This window comes from Stylophora pistillata, chromosome 7 (genome assembly GCF_964205215.1).
Source record: "Stylophora pistillata chromosome 7, jaStyPist1.2, whole genome shotgun sequence".
NCBI lineage: Eukaryota > Metazoa > Cnidaria > Anthozoa > Scleractinia > Pocilloporidae > Stylophora > Stylophora pistillata.
This window is the reverse complement of record NC_142525.1, coordinates 13,154,268-13,179,134: the sequence shown is the minus strand read 5'-3', so window position 1 is coordinate 13,179,134 and position 24,867 is coordinate 13,154,268. Positions and strand designations below refer to the sequence as shown.

The 24,867-nt window shown below is 38.6% G+C and overlaps 1 protein-coding gene across 1 annotated transcript; it reads left to right on the top strand.

Moving 5' to 3' along the window:
* The first annotated feature begins 406 nt into the window (after window positions 1–406).
* On the top strand, window positions 407–23,599 carry LOC111322341 (ephrin type-B receptor 3-like). Its single transcript, XM_088728032.1, has 19 exons — window positions 407–528; window positions 6,693–6,763; window positions 9,828–10,545; window positions 11,184–11,327; window positions 11,946–12,049; window positions 12,409–12,473; window positions 12,569–12,765; window positions 15,324–15,449; window positions 16,893–16,905; window positions 17,317–17,356; window positions 18,825–19,119; window positions 19,878–19,988; window positions 20,088–20,278; window positions 20,397–20,519; window positions 20,724–20,794; window positions 21,093–21,133; window positions 21,311–21,407; window positions 21,908–22,007; window positions 22,577–23,599. The coding sequence occupies exons 1-19, from the start codon at window positions 459–461 to the stop codon at window positions 22,640–22,642; spliced, it is 2,643 nt and encodes an 880-aa protein (XP_088584158.1). The 5' UTR covers window positions 407–458; the 3' UTR covers window positions 22,643–23,599.
* Window positions 23,600–24,867: the final 1,268 nt, after the last annotated feature.

Here is a 24,867-nt window from a genome sequence, read left to right as displayed (position 1 = left end):
GGAAAAAAGAAAACAGCTGCAACTGATCGAAAATGAAATTTATACTTTTCTCCCCTCCGTCGTGCCCGTGTGTGCCAACTTTATGAAAATCCTCCCTAACATGATGCAACTTCCCTGAGTTATCGCGTACCCGAACAACAGCAGAATATTTGCGAAAATGGTTGTGTTCATATTTTTCAGAATTTTCTAGTATTGGATTCGTTTCAGTGCCCTGCGTGACTGAAATAACTTGTTTATTTGAAATAACTGGGCGCGGTAGCAAAGGTCTGACCTTTTTCGTGTGTGGTGATTAGAGTATATTAGTCTTCCGGCCTTGCATAGTTGTCATCTTTTGACGTTTTCTAGGAAGCTGAAGAACAAGAAGGAAGTGCTGTGGATAGCTATATATATATATATATATATATATATATATATATATATATATATCGATAGGCCAGTTATCGGTTAAACCTTAGATAATGAAGCTCTTTCTTACAATTTTAGTTCTTAGGCTGGTCGCTATTTTACGCGGAGTTTCAGGAGAAGCAGGTAAGAGTTAGACGACTGGAAGATGTTTCAGGCCCATTTCAGATGTGTGCTTTTGCCATGACGAACTCTCGATTTAAGCTCATGAATATCGTAGATGGACAGCGTTTGAACTTTTGAATATTTACGTACATAAAAATGTTTTTAAACAATATTTAAGTATTTCAAATTTCAACAAGCTCTGCCGCGCTACACGACTGGAGTACGAAAGTGACTTCCACGTCGTGCCTTTGCTGAGCCAAAAGAAATATCTTAAACATGATATTGTATTTTTCAAGAATTGTACTCTCGCGGGGAGTTAAGCGAATAAATTAATACTTGGCTTCGGTGCAACTCTAGCCAGACGTCTGAATCCTGAATCAGTCTTGCTCCTGCTATACCACACTTTTCGAGCGTTAACTAGGCTAATCGTGTTAAATTAAAGAGAAATGTTATTGAAAGCGGCCACATTTCTTCTCCCCGTTTCTGACCGAAAGGCGAGGGTGGAAACCTTTTCGTGAACGAATGCTATAACTTTTTGCAACTACCTTACTCGAGTCTAGAGTTTTAAGAGCGGCCGTCCGTAAATATCGCCCGAAGATGTGCAATATGAAAAAATCGAAAATTCCAAGACTTTGCCAGAATGTAGGTCTGGATGAACTATTTAAAAAAAAAAAGATACTTTGAGTTCAATTCCATTTTTATCTTTCGCGAACGGCGGCAAAGTCGGTTTTGTGGCTCTCACCGTCAGCTTCACGGGGTTTAGACAACCATTATTTAAACGTCGCTTCAAAATAAAATAAACCGTAAATGTGACCAAATATTTTCCTAATGAAAAGAACACGTATTCATAAACAGTCTGAAGTGTTCTTTGTTCGATTCCGTTGCAATCTAAATTTTTGAGGAGTTTTTGTTTTTTTCCAATATTTCACTCAGTTTGGCGGACAAAAAAAAAGGCAAAATTGAGAGGGTATATTCGCACCTTGGTACATGGCATGGGATTGTATCAAGTTGATTCAGCGAAAGGACAAGGTTTCTTTTTCAAATAGCTCCAGTAAAACTTTTGGGCCACTCAAACTACAAAATTTTAGGACCCCAAACAAAAGTGACTCAGAGGTCAAAACACGCTATTACTTGTCACGCAATTGGAAGTAAAAAAAAAATGCGTACGTGGAAAAGACAACAGGCCGCTTTGGGAGCAAAATATCGTCACCAATCTGCATAAGAAGTTAACATTTTGTCGTTTCTGCTGCTCAGGTTATATTACCAAAGATTTTGAATTTTAGCGGTTATGCTTGAAACAAAACTAGCCAAAATGCAACATCGTCCAGTTCGAAGTGGCGAGGACGGACACAAACCTAGCTTGCAGTGCCGGCGTATTTTGGGCGCACGAGTGCACATTTTCGTATTAGGCCGCCATCTTAAATTTGGTAACTGTGGAGGATTGGGGCGAGGAAATATTTGCTGAGGGAGTAGGTGAGGAAAAATGGGCAACAGGGGAGAGGGAGGGGAAGGAAAAAATACGCCTGCCCGCAAAGCCTGTGATTTCGCAAAACCCGTACACCAGATGGACGGGGCCTCTGATTGGTGCGGTAGGTTAAAGCTGGATTGATGCCTGTCATCTAAAGTAGTTTTCTTTCGGTCGTTCCGCGAATGAGAGCGGGAGTGATTTGGAGAGAAAATGACGGATACGCTAAGCTTTGATGCCGCTCTCGCAGAAGCACTTTTATTTCTCTCTGAGCTGGGTATGTCGCTTGTATTACGCCCGGAACAAAAGGAAGCCATTTCTTCTCTTGTTCATGGAAGGGATTTACTAGCAGTTCTTCCGACGGGCTTTGGTAAAAGCCTCATCTTCCAGTTGTTGATCCGCGTGAAGCAAATATTATCGTTGAAAGCTGCGTGTGATTGTTGTCTGTCCGCTCAAAAGCATCGTGCAAGATCAGCTGGCGGAAGCGTCTTTAATGGATTTGACGGCGACATCCCTTGCTGGTGCTAGTTTACAAAATTTGTTCAAAAACCCGGCTAGTTCATCAGGATTTGTCGCAAGTAACATACTACTACATTCTAAGTAATCGCTGAATTCTTTAGAAACAGCCTTTCGGATTGCAGTGTTTATTTCTGGGGCAAGTTCTTTGTGTTTAAGGATAGCATTAGACGCTTCACGCCAGTTTTCGCATGCAATGTTTTTGACCAAGTTTTTCGTTTGTTGGTCACGAGGAACTCTCGCAGTCACAGTTCCTGTCGGAATCATATACACAACTTTTACCTGAAGTCCTGTTTGCGGCAAATCAACCACGTTAAGCTTAATCAGCATTACATCCTCCATTTGAGTAGAAGAAACCAGTATAAGACTACTTCCTCCACCAAATGCGAGAGATTTTCTTGATTTGCCTGCTGACTGCGGCGACAGCATCTTGGCTGTTGGCGAAATAACTCTACCAAGTCTTGATTTTCTCCATGAAGGGCTCGCTTTCTCCGGAGTTGCCAGTGTGCGTTTCGTGCTTTTAGATACGGAGTTTACCGTTGGAGTCGTGCCCACTTTGACAAAGTCCAACAGCTGGCCAAGACTGCGAATTTTTCGACCACACGGGTTGCAAACGTGATCAGAATATGTTTCAGGATCGTGCAACAACACTAATCCGACTACAAACCTCTGCTAAAACAACTTCAAGGCTGTCCTTCCTCTGCGATAGGTTTTCCGAGGACGAGTACACTTGTTTTCCCGGAATATTTCCAAATTTCACTTTAAAAGAGCCTTTGCAAATCCTACAGCTGTCGTTAGGACGTCTTTCCGACATAAATTATCTCACATACTCGCTCGCTCGATCGATTCTGTTTCGCACGAGTTGACGAATACACGTATGTCAATGTTTTTGTCGGAAGTAAATGTTTGGCTTCCATCCGGTAAAAGCAAAAGTCGATGTTCATTGGCTGCTTGCACATTTCCGGAAAGGCAGTCAAGCGCTGCTAATTAAGGGGCGTTTTGCGAAATCACAGGCTTTGCGGGCAGGCGTATTTTTTCCATCCCCTCCCTCTCCCCCGTTGGCCATTTTTCCACTTAACATCTACTCCCTCGACAAATATTTCCTCGCCCCAATCCTCCACAGTTACTAAATCTAAGATGGTGGCCTATTACGAAAATGTGCACTTGTGCGCCCAAAATACGCCGGCACTGCAGGCTAACACAAACCGTAAAAATGATCTGTTTGCCATATTTACACTTTGATTTGAGAATTGTTAATAAATTTGTACATACCATGCATCAGCACCAAATATTGATTGCGTATTTGCTGCCGTGAACTGCCCTCCGCTGTCTCGAAGTGTCCAAGAAGGATCGCGTGACCGGAAGACCCACAAGTTCTGGGCCAAAATTGCAAGAGCACGCGTTTATACCAAAAACCCTGGCACTCTTCCTTTATATCATTTATTTTTTGCAATTCTCGCCTGGTACTTTCCTTTGTGTAAGGTATTCGGCCAGATAATTTTTAAAGGTATATATCGATCAGCTCATATGTAAGGGTGACAAAACCCTTAGAGGTCCGTAGACTTCCCCGTCGTCGAGATCGCACCGAGGACGGTTTTTCTTGTCCTCATTTTGTGAACGGTAGGCATTGAACCCGGGAGAATCATTCGCCTAGATCCTTTGGAGTACACAGATCTCTCGAAATAGTCTTCCGAGAACTGCTCGGAGTAGATCACAAATATTCCTACGGGATTGAAGGTTCCCCGGTGGAAAATTGAAAATCGTGAAATTTTGAGCTTAAGAATATCGAAAGATCTATTGAACGATCTATTCTTAAGCCAGCATTAATTTTCTAAACTTCTTGTGAATTATATGTCTGGATACACACTACAGATTTATAGACTGGTACGTTTTTAACTCCAGAAGAAACGCAGAAAAGGATTTCCGCTAACTGGCTAATGTCAAACCAAAATAGAATTCCAGTCACATACACGTTAGAAAAAAAAAATGGATGCGCATATAAATCCTACATAAGCATGTACGCGTCTGTCTCAGAAGCATATATTAACGAGCTTATTGTTCTTCTGTTGTTGACGAGTAATTGCTTTAAAGCATAGACTATTCAGCTGGCAGTACTAAAATACCATACGACAACAGACTACATTTCAATCACCGCTCGAGCTGACCTTCCCTATACTCTGTTGCATAATTATGTATGCGACTTCGTACGCGCGATATGGAAACGGGTTTTTATTTTCGAACGGAATTCTGCTATTGTATATCGCTGTTTCTCTTCACTTTGCAAAAGGCTACATGTGTCGCATCGCCTTGCGAATGTTTTCCTCTTTTGGCAGAGTCCAGAAAGGTTGAACAAGGCTCCTGTTCGCAGATAGTTGTCGCGTTCTAGTAACGAACCCACGTACGGATATTTCTTTTATGGCCTGTATCATCACTAAACATGCCGTCCTCGCAAATAACTGCTTTATTTATCTCGCATTTTACATATACGCTTATACGAAGTTGTACTCCGTTTATGGTGTTGCGTTACTTTCACGAATACGTCCTTTTCTGACTCGTATGCACATTTCCATTGGTCGTGTTTCGATAGACTTTTCTAATTTGTATTTATTTAGCTTCGCCTAATTATCTTAGGCAAGGAGACCACTACAGCCTTAGCCAGTTACAGTGGATCTCGCGTCAAGAAGTAACCCTTCCCCCCCCTCCCCCTCAAACTCCCAATAAACAGGCCAGACCAAATCACAGTAATCTCGTGAGTGGGTTCTTTAACGTCCCCTGCTAACAAAATTAATTAATTAATAGATGCAGGAGACGGGACCTAGGGTTTTTGCGTCCTCATTCGAGAAGACTAGAATGTCACACGTCATAGACTGATCACGTGATCTACCCCTCCCTTTTTTTATAGAAAGCGTAGCGCTTCTCCTTTTCCGAATCCCTCTTTCCGCCTGGTGAGTGACACGAACACTCAGACCCGTGAGTGACACGAATATTCTGACTCGTATGCACATTTTCGTTGGCCGTGCTTCGACTGACCATTTTAGCTTCACACGTAATAAATTGGTCACGTAGTATACGCCTCTCATTTATAGAAAGCGTAGCGCTTCTCTTTTTATGAATCCTTCTTTCCGTTTGGTGAATGACGAGAATAGTCTGAATTAATTGTCAGAAAAATAGTTTCGTTGCGATTTCTAAATGTTATGGTTGTTTTTCAGTTTCTTTTACAAAAACAGATTTGTTTATACAACAATGAACATATGAAACATATGTGTGAACTGCGGTTATGAGACGTATATGAGAACGATCCTTCGCAGTAAAGCACTATTTGAGCAATAGTGAAAATCAGACCTGAAAAAAATTTCAGGCCTGTACGGGATTCGAACCACTGACCTCTGCGATACTAGTGCAGCGCTCTACCAATTGAGCTAACAAGTCAACTGGGAGCAGGCCATCAAATTAATTCGATATAAACCCGTAGATGATAAATCAAACAACAATAAACATATGAAACATATGCACTAGTATCGCAGAGGTCAGTGGTTCGAATCCCGTACAGGCCTGAAATTTTTTTCAGGTCTGATTTTCACTATTGCTCAAATAGTGCTTTACTGCGAAGGATCGTTCTCATATAAGATATGTTTATGTAGCACATAGAAGATTTGAATAATGACTTAGAGCTGAATAACATTTAGTAAAGTGTGCCATGAACATCTCAAGGACGAGGATGCTGAGCTTACTCTGTAGACAGCCGATCTAAGAGATTGAATAATGGCGCCTTCCCTTCACTGTTATTTGCGTCAACAAGTTTCGGTTTAAATAAAAACTGTGTCACATAATTAGAAAGATATTTCGCAGCTTTTTTTTCGGAGGCGGTAACAGCTTAAAAAAAAACCGGTTTTTAAATGTCTCCAATGGTTTTCGAGGGAAAAACTATTCCAAAATCTGTAAGCAGAACCCTTCTCATAACCGGAACCCTGCTATGAATTAATATTTGGAGGTGTTGGAGGAGGAGGAAGTGGGAAATGTGGGGGGAGGGGGGGGGGAGGAGGTAAGGGGGTCCAAGCTTCCTTTCGGAAGAAGTACAAAGACTTGTCTTTGGTTCCTCAAAAGAGAAGCAATCATGACCAAAATCCATAAGCAGACTTTACATTGACCTGTTTCAGTAATTCATTTTGTAAGAGTCTCTTGTAAGAGTAACATTCCTCTGCAGAAACTCTTCTTGAGGAACCTGGATCAGATTGGCACTGGGCTATCTTTAAAGACAGTTGGGAAGGAGCAGGAGTGAGTATGTTGTAAAAACCATTCTTAAATGTATTAAACATTAACTTTATTAGTATATTAGGTACATGTATAAACTAGTACTTTCAATGTGAAAGTGGGTGCTGGCGTCAAGGGATAATTTCAAAACACTCACATGTCAGTTCATTTGTTAAAGAACAAAGAATATTCCAATTTCACCCAAATCTCCAAATTTTAATACAGTTGTTGCACCATTAGAATTTGGCAAACCATCACCGTTTCTAGCATGAGGGTCAAAAGTATTTGATTTTCTTAACTGAATAGTCAGTGACATTTCTCAAACTGACAATTGCCTGCTTGTAAGTTATGAAAGTATTCATCAGTTCTAAACAAAAGGAAAGGCAAGGATAAAGGGAGTTCTTTGCATTGATCAACCTTTGTCGGCGCTCTCCATATTTTATACTCTAAATATCGCAATCAACCTCTTGTCCGTCAAAACTCACGAACCGCCCTTCGGCAAGACCAACACATTTTGAGCAATGTTTAACGTCATTGAGCAAACGACAACTTAATGTTGTGGTCTTTTCGTCCAAGAGTCTTTTCGTCCAGGTCTTTTCGTATAAAGTCTTTGGTCCATTCGTCCAATATCAAGTCTTTTCGTCAAAGTTATAACATTGTTTTAAATGAAGTCGTACGTGATATATTTTATCAAATAGTGACAAGAACAAAGACTCGCTGTTTAATTATTTCGCGCGAGAGAAATGGGAATAATAGGCTTCCTGTTTAGCGTCTATTAGGCGTAAATGGACAACTAACTGTCCAACATAATCAAGAACATGGGAACCAAAATGGCGACAGCTCGCACAAGTAAGCTCTTTATATAGCCTTATCGAGCCTTCTAAAAGTTATCTATTCGCTTCGAGAAAAGACTTAGTCCAACAGATTTAGATGAAAAAACTTTTCGATGAAAAGACTTGGACGAAAAGACTGTTTGACTAAAAGACTGTTGGACGAAAAGACCTTTGAACGAAAAGACCGTAATTCCTGTGAATGATTTCCCTGTGGTACTGAAGTCGCTTTCGATATAAAGCAGGCTGGCTTTACCCCTTCCTCTCTTTTCTCCCGACACCAGCAAGCTGCATTCGGCAGTTTACTCGGAATGGAAGCATTTTTGCCAAACACTTTACTGCTGCTGAATGCACTGAGAAAAAAACTATCTCCATGAAGTAGAACTTGATCGACATCTTGGCGCTTCCTTACTCGAATGGGCAAAAGTTTCTCACATAATAAGCAGCCAAACACATGAATTATCTTGTCTTCCTCGAGAGTGATCACTAAACCGTTCATGAACTTGATAAATACTTCCACAAGCAATTAGACATCTTTATTAAAAACTCACCTCGTTTATCGTGTTCTTGGTTTCTAGCAGAGCAGGACGGCTGTACACAGCTATTGCTCGAAATCTATCAATATTTCTATTTGCATTTTACGTGATGTCATCACAAACGTTCCGGAAATAAAAAACGCAATCGACTGCGCATGACTCCGATCTTACATCCGACACATTTTGGCTTTTTCTCGCTATTTTAAAGAATAGACTGCTGCCTCGCTAGGGCTCGCCAGCAATAGTTTTAAGTAATAAATAACCGCAAGTGAAGTCGTTACGGGAAAACCTCAGACTGAGGCATTACTGTATTTACCGAACGATAGTGAGGCAAAGGCTAAGGTTTCACATTTTCTCATAAGAGCCGAATGGTCGAGGTTATAAAGCTGTTTATCATATGGCCTACGAAATGAAGAAACGAAAAATTTATTAGGGCGGAAGTCATCAATTTGCATTGGGCAATGCACGCGTTTTCTTTTTCATTCATCGACTCAAACCCACGCTAAAACCAAGCAGTCAGTGAATTAGCACTGTATCACGTATTCCGTATGCATCAACAAACACATTTAATTACGGGAAAAAATGATTCTCAGAGCCTTTAAGTACTTTACTGTTGTGCAGTCACACACCTTAAAGAATGAAATTTTGTCAGATATTCGAGGAAACTGGAGTGAAAAAGAAAAAAAAAAACAGAAAAGCTTTTCAAAATACTTCAAACACGTCCGTCCTTCAGTGAATAAAAATGTAAATGAAATTGCACTGCGCAGAATGTTTAATTCTTGGCCGTCAATCTTGGGAAAATACCTTTACGTTCTGGGAGCTCGAGATTCATGAATGAACTGAGCTTTACAAGCCTTTTGAACAGTTGAAACTACATCAAGTATCGGCGAAACTCTAACCAAGGATAATTTTCCATGTAAACGGCACATCTTAGATACAAGGAAATTAAACTGAAAAGAAAAGGTCACCTAGAATAAAAGAGATTTTACTTATCTTGAGACTTTAATCATACCATTCAAGAGGCAAATAAACAACCTTAATTTGTCATACTATTGGGGAGAAATATTTTACAAGAGCATTAGAGAACTTTAACCTTGTTTACATACCCTCATTGACTCAATAAGAGTAGGTAGACACTCGATTGCCTATTCTGATCAGTTCTGCCAATTCCTTCAGCCAACTATCACTTAGACCGTTCTAACTAACTCTTTCTCACGAACCTGATAAAACTTATTTTTCAATCAGTAACTACATAAATTAGGTATAAGTAATGTTTTTCCCTGAACATCTTTAATAATCTTAGTATTCTTTTTCCCATCCTCCAATAAACTGGAATTTCCGATGATTTTAACAGGAAGTTCGAGAAACGGATCAGACGTATTCATTATTCTAAAGAGATCAAAGCTTGAATGTATAAAACACTTAGGTATTTGGCAAATATTGCATGAACAAGCACACATGCTGTAAAACTGTGCCATTTGAAGTTTGGTTCCAGCGAAGTAATAGTTAGATTTGCTTTTATTTTTAGAAATCTTTATTCACGTTGAACACCCACTGAAAGTTTTGGCCCCTCTGATAATGCTCAATACTCGTCTAATATATGCGCAGAAAGTTTCGGTTAAGTGTATCTGCATGTATACAATGCATTGTGCACAGACCCATCGCTCTTGAAGTGAATTTTTACTAATTAACTCAATGATTTGATTCTTTCTTCTCTTGCAGTGGATTCGTCTCTGGGATCATTGGACTCAATCACCAACTTACAGAATCTGTGATACTACTAACAGAAAACAGAAACCAAAGAACTGGTTACTAACGGACTTTATCAATACCAAGGATGCTACACGACTCGATATTGTTGTGACCTACACCCTTCGTAACTGCCCCTCAGCTAACGTGTGGCCATTCTGCAGAAAAGACTTTACCCTTTATTCTTATCATACGGATCACATATTAGATTCTAGTCCAGACCCAACACGACTAAACTTCCACAAAGAAACTGTTATTACTCCAAAAACTCTTCCTGCACCTCTTGAAAGTACAACAGACACATTTTATGGGTCAATAGTAACAAAAGCAAAGGGAATTTATTTGGCATTATTAGACCAAGGAGCTTGCTTGACAATAAGCAAGTTTGTTGTAAGATATAATTTTTGCTCTGAGACGGTCGTCGCTTCCTTCGTTAGATTTCCAAGAACAATTGCCCCAGTAAATGATATCAATTTAACCAAACAAGAAGGAGAATGTGCAGATCCTAACTCGCATAATATATACAACACAAAGTTATTTGGCGTGTGCTTTAGTAATGGGGAATGGAACATCACAGCTAACTCAATCTGCTTTGGTGCTGAGGAATGGAACATCACTGTTAACTCACTCTGCCTTTGTGATTATGCTTATGAACTTACCAATGGATCTTCAGACTCTTTTGTATGCAGAGGTTAGTGCTGCCCTTAAAACTTGGATTAACCTCTGAATTGTAGGAGCCAAAATAGATATTTAATCGTTTAAAACATAGATAGAAAGCTTATGAAAGGTTCAATGTATAATTGAAACAAACATGTAATGCTCGGCCGTATTTCACATGTTCACGAGAATTCCACTGGTGGGCGTAGGTAAATGGTCTAGGACCTAAAACGAAGACCTGAGAGCAAAGAACCCTCTTTTTACAAAGTACCAGTTTTGAAAGTATCGTTTCGTTTCGTTTCGCTTCGTATTAGTTTTTTTTCGCAGACAGATGAATTTATCTTTAGCTATTTAGGGTCTTCGTTTTCGGGTCTTAGGTGTTAAAATCTCAGTTTGGGTGTTTTGTCAAATTTATGTATACATGTTACTCAAAAAACCTGAATGAGAGTCATTATGAGAGCCATTAGGAGTAAAGAAAAAAATAGTTGTCTCGGTAACCAAGCCTATGGTAACGACTAGTGCCAGGGTTATCAAAATATGTCTAGCATTTTATTTCACAGACACTAATCATTTGCATGGCAGGAACTTTTTTTGTCTTTAAAAGCACGTTACAAGGTCATTGCATTGATGTCTTCGAAGAAAAGGCGTACCAATGAAATTGTTTCACTTTAGAGTGTCAGAAAGGCTTCTACAAGGATTCTGTTGGTAATGAAAAATGTAGACCTTGTCCTGCAAATTCAGTATCTAATACTGACAGGACTGGTTGCATGTGTAATGAAGGTTACTACCAACCGTCTAATGTGGTAGATTGTGAAGGTATGTTAATTATTCACAATGGTCTCCTCTCAATCATTACCGAGAGATAAAAGATCTAATGCCTGAAGAGGATCATTTCGAGGTTTTCCTATAGAATTTCAAGTTTCTCTAAAAAAACTAACTCATTTATGCTTAGAATATCGATCACGATATGTCATCATGATAAAGCAACCCAAATGCATCATGCATGCAAGTAGCAGAAAGAAACTAGACTAGTGTAGATAAGTTAAATTCCACCAGCTTTATAACTTACTATGCGAGAAAATCGAGTACCCATCTTGTTAGAATATTATTCCTAAATAAATATTGTAGAGGCTAATTAAGAGCTGAAAGGGCATGCTCCCCCTTAAGGCTTGTAAAAATCTAGGTCTCTTTGCTGCTATTTCCAACAAATAGAGATTATTTTTCATTAAAATTTTTGTCTTAGATAACCAGTAAGAAGTTAGAACCACTCAGTGAAAGTGGTGGCCCCTCGTTCCTCATTTACATTTTTTTAATGGTTTCTGCTTTCACACGGGAAATGAAAAGTAAACATGATATGCGAAGAACTTGTCAAAAAATAAACAAATCTACGTTTATTCATCTCTTATTTTAATGTCTTTTACTTTACATGCACAGCCTTTACAAGAAATGCAATCAACATAACCATGGTTATCGCCAATGAACGCTGTACCTATGGAAACTACGATCAATCCTCGTTATTGACGAGACTCCAAAAAGTGGTAACCATTTCAATCAGAGTAGATAATTTTATTATCTATATATTCACATCAAGAAATTATAATCACTTGTGCATGTACTAGTTAATTCTGTTTCTGCTGTTGCAGCATGTTTCATGCATTTTTTTGGTTATTTTTCAATGAATGATTTTTGACTTCTAAAGAAAGTATATGTAGAAAATAATTTGTATGAACTCCAACATCTCGAGTGAGCTTGTGCAGCGCATGCTATGAAGTGGTTTTCAAAAGAAGTTATTCATGACAAATTATCAAAACACTGGTCATATGTTTATCTGATCGTTTGTTGGTCTTAAAAGATGCTTGATGAACTCTTCATTCTCACTTTTTTGTTCCTTCTACAGTTGGAGGAGGCTTTTGCTGAGAGATTTGCAGGTTTAAGAGGTGCGCTGTTGAAAAATAGCATTAGGTTTGTAAACTGCCTGAATCAGCAAATGAATTATAATTTTCTGGTTTCTAATACACTCCTTTTTATTCTGACCCTAATATTTTGTTTTGATCAAGATGTGGAAGTATAATTGCTGACCTAGCACTTATATTCCATTCCAAAACAAAAGAGCAAGATGTTATTACAGTGCTTCGTAACGCTTCCAACGATGGAAAGCTTGGAAACTTCACTGTGAGTGCAATAAACAGAACAAGAATGCGAGTTAATTTTGAAACTAGAACTACTGAAGCAGAAACAGCAACGCCCCCCGGCAGTAAGTTTGAAGTCTTTTGATAGGTACATAGTAGTTGACTGATGGCAAGATTTTACAGAAATCTTAGTTTATTATATGCTCTTCAGTCCTTGTTAGATAGCTTGGGCTTGGTGCCCATGAAACCTGCGCTCTGAGTGGCAAAGGGAAAGATCAGAGCAGGGCATTATACAGCGGTAGTAATCATGGGCCGTTTATGGATTATGCAAGTTAGAAAGAGCACAAAATGCACCCCGGTGGTTCTTTTCGCCTTTGAAAATTCGAGCGCACGAAAACGACGAAGGTTAATTAACAGCCAGAGAGAACTCTTTCTGTTACAAAATTCTGTCAAAATTCTTTTCTGAACTCTCCCTGTTACAAATTTGTTTGGAAGCCTTTTGAAACGCTAATAGAAATGTTTCGGTGAGGTCTCCCTGTTTAATTTGTATTACCTCTCTTTTCTGCAATATCAGGTCGCTAAAAAATATTTTCTCAATTTATGGCGATTCTTGTGGTTACCAAAGTCCTAAATCACACGGATTTTTTTTTAAGAGAAGTTCGTAAAGTTTGAGGAAAAATAAAACAAAATGTAACTCATCAGCCTTGGTCGGTCCGTGTTGGGAAAACTATGCCCTCTCCCTTGAGTACCGCCCTTGGTCTACAGCCTCAAGTGATATCCAAGACTTCAGGCTCAGTTTTTCCCCATACAGATCACCCAACTGGTGAATGATATATGTTTATTATTTCTCAGCTCGTGAGTGGGCAGTGTTTTACAAATCCTGCGAATTGATTGGTTCCCGGCGAGAGCAAGCAGTATTCTCCCATCCGGCCCACTCACAGTAGGCGGTATCCCTATCTTTTGCGTGTTGAGTCGCCTAGTACATCCTTAGCTTCATTGCAAAGTTTCATAAATATATTTTGTTTTACCAGCTGGTCAGCATTTGTAAGCAGAGATTTCAGTCACGAACTTTAGCCGACATATAACTTATTGTCTCCTCTTTCTCTCTCTTAAACACACACACACACACACACAAAAGAGTTTACTTGGGACCAAATCTGTTTTTTTAAATAGCTTGACATACGACCTACACAACCGTTTGAAATTCAATAATCCTTTTCAAAAAGTAACTAAGAAAGTTAAAAAGAAAGGTATTTGCGGTTAACCATTACATTTATCGATGCAACTTTCTTTCATTCAATATCAGACTGAATTCTCCAAAACTTGTTCTTTGTAAGACGTTAAGGAAAGTTTTTAGTTCTACTATAGATAAACTTTCGTTAGTCCTTTGCAAGTTCCAGCAATTTGGATATTTCTACCGCATATTTCACAACAGAAACGGAGGAAATTCGATGACCTCAAGTCGTACTTCATCCCCTTGTGTCTAGCTAGAAAGAGTATGTCATTTGAATTCAATTTGACTACACTCACCGGGACGATCTCACTACACTTTCACAATTTAACTTTCCTTGACATGTGAAACTTAGCAGAGGAAATTCTTCGTAGACTAATCGTCGTTGGAATATAACAATTTATTCCGTAAGATGAGTGACGATGAAAAAGTCAAGGTGAAAGTCATTGACCTCGAGGTTATTTGCCCAAACTAGCGCTGTGGTTGTTACTTTTTTCCTTACGCGCTTTCCAATTGATAGGTGTCAGATCATGATAGAAAGTGTTTCAATGTTTTCTTTCAACTCTTCGATTCACCGATATCAGTACGCAGATAAAAGTGTTCCATTGAAGTCTCTCTTTTTAATTTGCGTTACCTCTGTTTACTCTATCATTTACTCAAATTTTTTTCCGTTTATGGAGGATGTGAGTTACAGCCCTAAGTGGGCTACAGCCCGAAGTTATTCGATATCTTTTTAAAAGAATTTTTTTAAGTTGAAGAAAAAAAAAATTAAAATGTTATTCACCATCCTAGGTCGGTCCGTACTAGGAAAAACTACGCCCTTTGTCTTGAGTACCGCCATCGGCCTACGGCCTCGGGCGGCATCCAAGACCTTGGGCACAGTTTTTCCCAATACAGACGTCCCGTCTGGTGAACAGCATATATTTATTGACGGAATATGAGGTAAAGTGGTGTAGTTCACTGATTGCGTAGTTTTACTGTGGATGAATGGACAAGTAAAAGCACCCATCGCCGGAAGTAAATTGATGTCTTCCGCTGGAATAGTTCAATTTTTGTTTTTTCAGTTTGTAAGCCATATAATAAACAACTAAATAGTAATCTTTACTGTTCGGTCATTTAGGGGAAATGTCAAGCCATTGCCTAGCCGCATTGACCTCGCTATCGCCTGGTCAATACGACAAGGCTTCAGTAATCCTTACATTGTGTAAAACATTTTAAAGAGTAGGTAAGGATAGGGTACTGGTGGAATACCTGTAATTCATTTCTCCTTCCTAGTGGGTTTCTTCCTGTAGGTATCAACATTGCATTTTATTGTGCCTTTAATCAAGCAATATGTCGGGAATTTAAATGAGAGTTGTATGAGTAGAAAAGACATTATGACTGAGCGGAGGATTGCCAACAGAGTATCTGGAGGCATGTATTTCATGTGATGTTTTTTCTCTCATTTTCAAGGTACCACAGGGATTTTTACTGGTGCAGTGATTGGCTCAGCTGCCACACTGATTGTTGGTACTGGAATATTTGTCTTATTCGTATGGAGGTTGAGAAAGCGTAACATCAAGAACTCAAATGCTAAGAGTTGCATAGAAGCCAACTTTGGCCCCGAAAAAATGTTGCGTAGTACTCAGAGCGTGTCCAGGAGAAAACCGGGTAGGCGGTGATAATGCTCAAATGACCTATTTGGCTCAAACTTGGCATGAATACTAAGTAACTTGAGGTAACAAATGTGTTAAAATGATATGCCAAAATATTTGGTTCCCTGAGAGAAGAGGAGTCCTTCTGGTAACCTCTTCCCCCCCCCCCCCGCTCCCGCTTTTTCTGCTTTTCTTTTGCATAATTGATTAGCTAACTTCGCATTGCTGCCGTGAAAAACAGTGAAGCCATCAGCAAAGTCAAACAACATGTGTTATGTTCTGTATTCAGACTTCAAGAAAACTGAAGTGCTCTCTCCCTTTAGTAAAGACAAACGATTTCTGGTTTTGACAAAGTCCAAAAACTAGGATATTTTAGGGCCCAATATCTCCAATGACCAATAACTTCTGATCATTATTCCCACATGTGCAGTGAAAACCATCACTTGAATCCATGCTCCTGCGAAATTTACTTCGATCCAACCGCTTTTGGTCTGCTTTATCGAAATTCCGTACATCGCATCTTGTTCCTTTGCTTTAAAATTGTACAAAATCTACAGCAAACTTCGGAGAGAATATCATCTAAGCCTGTACGGGGAGAGATTTTGTGAAAAGTGGAAACCTCACCATTCCCAGAGACTTTCCCTATGGCCATATTTGTATCAATCTCAGGTAAACCAAGGGGAAGAGGAACTTGCATTTTTTCACGCACAAACAGTCCAACGCTTTGAGGAAGAAGAAACCAAAACGTAAACACAACCTAAATGCATGTCCCTGAGGTGGCATGTAGGCACAAGGATATATCAATATCAATGCTTTTTTTACCCCTCACTTTAAGTCAAGGGAGGTTTGAATTAAATCGATTTCAAACTGAATTTAAAGCTCCGAAAATTTTCAGAAACTTATTTGACAAATGGGCGATGCAGAAAATTCAAGAAAAACAACTCAATTCAACTTCGAAAAACAAAAATAAGATTACGCAAAAGTGTCCAAGTCAAATTTCAAGGTTTAAGTCTAAAAAAGAAATTGGCGGATATTGTGAAATTTCAACAACAGTTACATGGGACGCAAACCCGAGTCTTCGAGCTTCTGGATGTTTAGTTGAGGCTATGTGAACACGGCAAATGTCCTCTATGATCTGTTACGTTAATGAAGTACCCTCAAATGAAAAAAATTCACAACCGTGATTGTCTGCTCTCATTTAATCGTTCCTCTATTATTTTATGATTTCAATAATTGCATTAGACTTTTTGCTTTCCGCTTTCTATTTAAATAATTCATGCATAAAATGAGATAACTATACGAGGACATTATTTTGCATTACCTTTGCATTCTTGCTTTCTCATGCTACGTTTTTCCCAATTTTTTTTCCTTTATGTTCTGGAAACAGGAACAAGAGAAAGGTGAGATTATAAGAACGAGAAGTTAGTTTTAAACATGGATTATGCTGGTTGCGGTCTATTCAAGAGCTACATCTATGTTCAATTCCCTCATCGTGAACCTGCTAACGTTTTTAAAAATTACCAAGAGACTTTTAAGGTGCGGGCTAACCAGATATATTTATATTTTTAGGGCTAGCTAGTGCGCTTAATGCTAGGCACAGAGCGCTTAGCCATAATATTTATGGAACCTGCCCTTTTCTGAGCAAATATAGCAGTACCGAAATGTGGCATGCTGTCACTAATCGTTTTAATGACTTTTCTCATGGAGTGCTAAGAGGTGCGTTTTTCCTTCTGATCAAATTGTTTACATGTTGCTTCTAACTGAATTCGAATATGACAGGAAATGTAATACCTTTTTTTTTTTACTTTCAGGAGAAATGTCGAAACAAATAAAGAAATAGAAAGTGTCGATGTAAGTCGCTTGGAGATTTTAACAGTTAAACTTTTCGTGGTACGGTACAGTACATCCCCTTTTTCCCCCAAGAGGACACGGCAACAAATCCTGAAATCTGATTGGTTCTTGGTGCATTCCGGATTTTTCTATCTCTGCCCATTAGCACAGAAACGCTTTTGGGATTCGCAGAGTACAATCCCTGCTCCGTTGCCAGTTTTCATAGATATAAGTTGTTTTACTGGCTAAGCAGCATTTTAAAACAAAGAACTTCGTCACAATCTCCAGCCGTAATAACTCTCTACTCCTGTTTCGTTTCCAGCAAAAGGTGGGTTCAACATGAATCTTGTCAAAGCAAGTGTGTCATTGAATTGGTTGACACGCTGCCTAAAACTAATAATTTGGACTTTTTTACCTCGAATTGTGCAGCAGAAACCGAAGGCGTTCATTGCGTAAACGCCGCATGAAATCCTGTAGTGTTTCTAAAGAGTCTCGTTTGACTTTACTTTTTCGGTGGAACAAAGACAAGAGTTATGTATACCATTGCATCGAACAAAAGAACAGACTTTCAGAATCTCTGAACATTCAATTGAATCTATTTACGATTAGTTTCCTCGCCATTTGCCATTGAGGAAAGGAAAATCTTCGTAGATTAATCGTGATCGGAAATGAAGAATACTCTGTAAGATCACTGCCTGTTTCTGAAGAAATTTCGAGATAGCCATTTGACTTAAGGTTGTTTACCAAACCATATCAGTTTTTTCCAGAAGTTGACATGAACTTTTTTTGCTGAGCCGTCTCTCATTGACAGGTGTCAGATCTTGATACTCGCTTATAAAAATGTTTCAGAGTTTCCATGAAAGTCTTAAGTCACTGTTATCATATACGCGAATAGAGATGTTTTGTTGAAGCCTCTATTCTTAATTTAAGTAAATAGCCTCAGCTTTCCCTACTTTCTGCTCGCTAAGAAATTGTTCGGTTTATGGAGGAACTTGCCATAATTGTAGCCTATAATTACTCGGGTTCTTTTTTGAGGTACCTATTGGTTTAAAAAAAAGCAAAAATGTCATTAGTCAGCCTTGGGAGAAAGCTGTACCCTCTATCTTGTTTTTTGTTTTTTTTCCCAAAACGAACGACCCAGGCTGGTGAATAACATGTTTATGCTCTGACTTATTATATTTGCGTTACAAGTACTGCCTCAAAGTGAAAAGGTTGCACTAGGATACAGCTGAACAAATTGAAAGTTTCATATGAAGTAGCACATTTTCTTTGTTTTCTTTTTAACTCAGCTCACTTTTCAGTATTAAACGCCCAAAAAGAGTAAAAGTAGTTATAAATTTGCGCAACATGCACTGAGGAAAATATAATCATAATAATGAGTTATGTAGATGTATTCGCATGAAAATTTTATATGTGAAACGCAGAAGGATGAAAATGGAAGATTTGACAGACTTTCCATTGTAGTCTTAGTAAATGATTTTGTTTATAGACTGGGCTTGAAATGGCGGAACCTTCTCAAAGAGAGCAGTACATGGCATTGGATGAGCTGAATCGATCACCTTCCATGGCAAATGGAGGGCTGTCAAAATGTTCACAGCCTTCCAAGCCAGTCAGTGAATACACCTCTCTATATTCATCCCCACGGTGTTGGGAGATTCCTACAGAGCACGTGACCGTAAAAAAGGTCGTTGGTAGAGGAGCTTTTGGTCAGGTTGCCAAGGCAACAGTCATTGGCCTCCAAGGTAGACCTACGACGACACTTGTGGCTGTAAAGATGTTGAAAGGTATCAAATACGTAAATAAGTAGATGTGCCCCTGTTGAATTCCGGAGTTAACACTCCCCAGGAAAGACGTAATCTCCAGCTAGTCGCTTCAAAACCTGAAAGAAACAAGGTATACCCTATCTGCTCCTCCCCCTTTCTCTCAAATGCATGGGAAGAGTAAGGTTCTTTTTAGTAATATATCTATTCTTAAATCGGTAGTCAACTAAACGTGACCTCAGTAAGTTGATTATAAGACCCTCTGAAACCAGATATTACTTAGACCATGAATAATTTGACCAGACCTGCGTAATCGAGAAATGCCGAGCATCTCAAAATCGAGCATCTCAAGAGGCCTCAACATAAAACTGGTGCGCCCCCCCCCCCTTTCATAACGAGCGCCGTCAATTTTTTGTTGTCGGAATTAATTAGAAAAGCAACCTTTTTTTCGAAAACAACTTACTGACAGAAAATTATATAAGTAGAAATCTAAAGTAAATTCTTCCTAACTTTCTTTCCTCCCACTTACTTAAAAGTAGCAAACCTCAAAGACTGCTTTTTCTAAATTCGAAATAACAAAATAATAATCCTTTTAGATATTTAAAATAAACCCTCCATCCTACATAACCTTATTATTGTTTTATGACAACATGATTTTGAATAGGATGGTCCTTCACTGAGTAACACAGAGCTCAGAGTCAGATGGGAGTTGTGCCAGTTATTTTGTTTTAGTTACTGCTATTGCTTGGAAAGGTAACAGGGGTTGGGTGATCATCTTTCAGATCACGCTTCTGAGTCGGACAGGAAGGACTTGTTGTCTGAACTTCAGTTGATGAAGGAACTAGAAGCCCATCCTCATGTCATTAAACTTCTGGGGTGTGTCACGAAATCAGGTAAATATTGAAAAATAAACTTTAGTAGCCCAAAAAACTATTCTCGATCACATCTCTCGCTCATTAGAGATATATTTTCACGCTTCCCATGCTTCACAGAACCATTGATGGTGTTAATTGAATATGTTCCCTATGGAGATCTACTGGGACACCTGAGGAAGAGCCGTGGATTAAATGATACTTACTTCGAAGACTCGGATATTAAATCACAAACAAATCTGACTTCAGAGCAGCTAATGAAGTTTGCGTGGCAAGTTGCTGATGGAATGTCCTATTTGTCATCGATACCAGTAAGCAGGAACGCCATATTTAGTTAGTGAACTGTTACATTGGTTATTCTCTTCGTTCGATTCTTCTGGACTCCCTAAATTCATTTCAACATCAGTGATTTGTGCTGATTTGTCGTAGATTATCCATCGAGATCTTGCAGCTCGTAATGTGTTGGTTGGAGAAGAGGAAACGTGCAAAGTTTCAGACTTTGGTATGGCCAGGGATGCCCAAGAGGACAACATTTATCAAATGAGGTCAAAGGTATCAAGAGTTGGTGTGGAAATTAGCTAAGTTGTCTGATGATCTGTATCGACTCTGTTGGTTGCCCCTCAACATCTCAGACCACCGCCAGAGTTAGTTAACTAAGGAAGAAATTCGTAATCAGTCTAGCACAAGAAAAGTTATGACTTGTATTCTTTCCCTTTCTTAACTTTTGCCAATTAACTCAATGTATCTTTCATTTAGGGACGTCTCCCTGTAAAATGGACTGCTCTTGAGGCGCTACTGTACGGAAAATATTCCACAAAAAGTGATGTGTGAGTGCAAAGAACACATAAACATAGTTTTGTTGGTGTAATGGAAGTGTCTTCGAATGAAAAATTTTCAGGGAAAAGCTATTGGACTTAATCTGTATTGTAGTCATTATAGATTATTGCTGTGGCATCATCTCATTCCAATAGAGGTGGCAATACATGTTCTGGTTTTGGGTACTGGCCCAGGACCAGCTTATGTGGTGAATATAGTGACCTTCTTTTTGGGGTTTACTGGGATATTAATTTTTTCTTTTAGAAAAGAACGATTATTTTCCCTAAATTGATCTCGTTTGATTTACAGGTGGAGCTTCGGAGTTCTCCTCTATGAGATTTTCACGATTGGTAGGTTTCAAAGCTGATGCAAAGGCCATTAATTTTGGCTTCAGAACTTGTGTTAACACATCAAGAAGCGGAAGGCTCACCTGGGAAAAAACTAGCAATGATGCAGGAATTATAGTGTAAAATTATAGAGTTAGACATAGTTGTTAGCTTGTATCATGAGTAGCAACTCTCTTTCAGGTGGTTCACCATATCCAGAAATGAATGGAAGACAGATCATAACATTGCTAGAAGCGGGATACAGAATACCTAAACCACAACACGTGGATGATAAATTGTATGACATAATTGTGTTGTTGTTGTTGTTGTTTCTTTTAATATTTTCTTACGACATCTTTTCTCTTACAATAATTCCTTTCGGGGTTTTAAGATTTTTTTGGTTGGAGTCAAAATTAAACTTGTCTAACTTGTTAAGCCAGCCTACCTGCAAAAAATATTGGAATAAGTCAATAAACATGAATTTGTCTCTTGAGATTAGTAAGGAAAGAAGCAAACGTTGTTACCATGCTGTGGCGTGACATGCGTGACTAGAGTCATGCGATCAGCAAGTCACGTGAACCGTCGTACCTCATGGCACGCGGGTCGTCATAAAAAACCACAAACCTGAACTGGACATTTAAAGGGTTTTTTGTAGCTTTAACCCGTGGCTCTAAGATGTTATCGTCCTCGCAACTCTACACACACATTTAGAGAAGTCGCAACATTTTAAGCTTAATGAGGCCTTAACTGATGCCATTAATAACGTACTGATATATTCTTGACATCTTTGTGTTTTAGGTACGAAATAATGACAAGCTGTTGGAAAGACGATCCTGACTCGAGACCATCTTTTCAGAACTTGAAGAACAAGCTGAAAGAAATGGAAGATCAGCAGAAGGTATAATTGTGGAGTTTACAAAGAGACTTTTTAACCTTTTATCGTTCTAAGGTTGATCTCGCGCACACAAAGATGCATATGTTAACCTCAAATTAGAGGAGTCTCAAAGCTATTTTGACTGAATTCTGAGGAATAAAATGACCCATCAGAATTTCACTCACTGAGTTTGCATAAGTTTCAAAGCCTGTTCTGCAGACACAGAAAGAGAATTCATCATGTATGGCATGGAATTCTCTCAATTCATTGGGAAAAACCCAAAGTAAATACATTGTATTCAGATAGTGGTAGTAAGCTGCTTTGAACGTTCGGATGCGTTTGTGAACAGACACACTGTTACATTGCTTACCTCTCTGTTGAAATTAAATTTATCAATATACAACGGTAAAATGAACTTGATATTGGTGTCAGTATGAAGGCCTCGAGCATTTCATTCTGATCTTATTTCGCTTATTTCAATTATAATTCCGCTATGTGGAATGAAAAGTCATTTGACAAAGAGACTGTATTGCAAGCTTAAAGAGCATGCAATATTGTATGTACACGACTGATTTTTTCCCTCTCCATTTCAGGGGTTGATAGACTTAGAAAATTACGATGATCGACTCTACGTTAATGTTGACGATGTTGCTGTATAAGTAAATGAATTCTCATGGAGCAAAGGAAGGAGTGATAAATCTTGCAGCCTTATAAGCTCATATACTATTCTGGATTTGACGTTAACCTTTCATTGTTTTAATTAAGCAAGTCTACAAAAAAATGTCTAAGAGCGAAGCGAGGCAAAGTATAACTTTCAAGTACTTTTATATCCCTTTTTTTAATTTTTAGTCTTTAAAAGACAAACGATTTTGTATACAAATATTTTAAAGTCGTAACCGATAATTCTTTATTAACGTTATAAATTTCTCATGTTTCAGACTAAATAATTATTTTGATGTAAAATGTTTAAAAAATAATCGTTGTCCCAGTAAATAGCCTGAAAGGCTTGATAAATGTTGTGACCGTCCTACTAAGCCCCGAATTCATTTTTTCCTGATGAACTTGGTAAAACGTATCACCTGAAACAAAGCTAATTGGCTGCAGAGGGAGAGGGGGGAACATGAGTTTTATGTCTCAGTCTTTGTTTTTGTTGCTTTAATTGTAGCTCACCTTTGAAGATTAATTTTTCATCAATCATCCTCACGGCTTCCTGACACAACAACAATTCAATTGTAAGATGTTACACAAACTTCGGATTGTTTAGTGAAATGGCTTTGAAATATTGAAATACCCCCCTCAGACACAAACGTTCGTTTCAAATTAGTCAACCGTCGTTTCCTGTAAACGTCGCACTGCATGGCATTATAGAGTCCTTCACCAATCAGCTATTCACCTCTTCTTCCGTGATATATGAATATAGTTAAACATAATAATCTGGGCGACGAATATTGCATTTCTAGTGTTTTTGTCGGTTCGATAAATTCCGTCTATCAGTTCAGGTACTGTATTGCCTTTCATGGAAAATAATCCTCTCAAGTAATGCTGAGCTAGATTTACTTTTAGCTGGAAGCGAATACTTTTCTAGTGCAATGAGAATAAAGTTAATCAGATATTAGTCACTGTCTCATATATTGGTAATAGAAGTTAAAGGCATAAATTAAGAGATGATACCATTTAATGAAAGGTACATATCTTTGAAGTTTCACTCCATAACTATTTTACTCGGCATTTAGGTTTTATGATCTTAAACAAGTAGTCGCCGTCACAATAGAGTGATCAGCCGTTTACCTTCAGAATTTCAATACATATTGCAAATTTCAATACCGGAAATTTCCACGCCGGCTCTGCTAGGACATTAAATTCCAATAGTTTAGAAATGCCCCAGAGGGGAAAAGCTAGGGTAGTTTTGAAATGTCCCAAAAGGGTCTATGCTTTCATATTCAACAGAGAGTTGAACTCCCTAATAGGCAAAGATTGCAATAAAGCATTGAAGCCCCGGTTTGTTGTTTGCGCTAAGAAAATTGGCAACTTTTTAGTTGTAAACAAATATATTAAAGGTACGTCTCGTAGCATTCGTTATTTGGCGTTAAGGGACTTGGGGTGAAAAATAAGAGAAAGAGATCCAAATTGCTTCCATTAAAGAACAATTACGCCGATACAATCTGCCTGCAATCATATTAACTCACTCACACTTTAGTTATGATCGTAAATGCGAATTCTCCTCAATGACTTATTTCTTTAAGTGTAAATTCCAAGAATTTGGTGTCACAGTAATAAAACAGGTAGCCCCTTAGGTAGTCATTTTTGTTATTCGCCTCGCCTGTTTAGTGGACAATGTACGTACTGATATTGCGATGAGAAATCTCATGTTCATCACTCCTGGGACTGTAAAAAGATTACACATGAGCTGAAATAAAAGACAGGAGTCCTAAAAATATATTATTTCAAGTGTTCTAGAAGTTGAGACTACAATACAAAACATGTGAGCTGATTTTTGTCATCCGAAAAAATGTTTAATTTCAGCGCCGTCCTAGCGTGAAAAAGAAATGTACTTAACACTACAACCCTTAGACTGAAGCAAAAAAATTACTTTTCAAATGCCATATTCTCTTCACCATTCAAGAAAACAATACAGTACTAATTTATCAACTTCATAGCAGCACTACTACAGAATTTTACAAAAAAAAGCACTCCAATGTCTCTATATCTGAAAAATCATCTTCGCCCACTCTTTCTTCAAATCAAGTCCAAGCAGAGATTACCCTTCTCAAGCAGCAAAACAGTTTCCTTCGAGCAAAAATAAACAGCATCAACCTCACTCAGCGTACTTTTCTTTCAAAAAGAATATCTTTACTGAAATCTTACCACATCTCAATCAGACAGC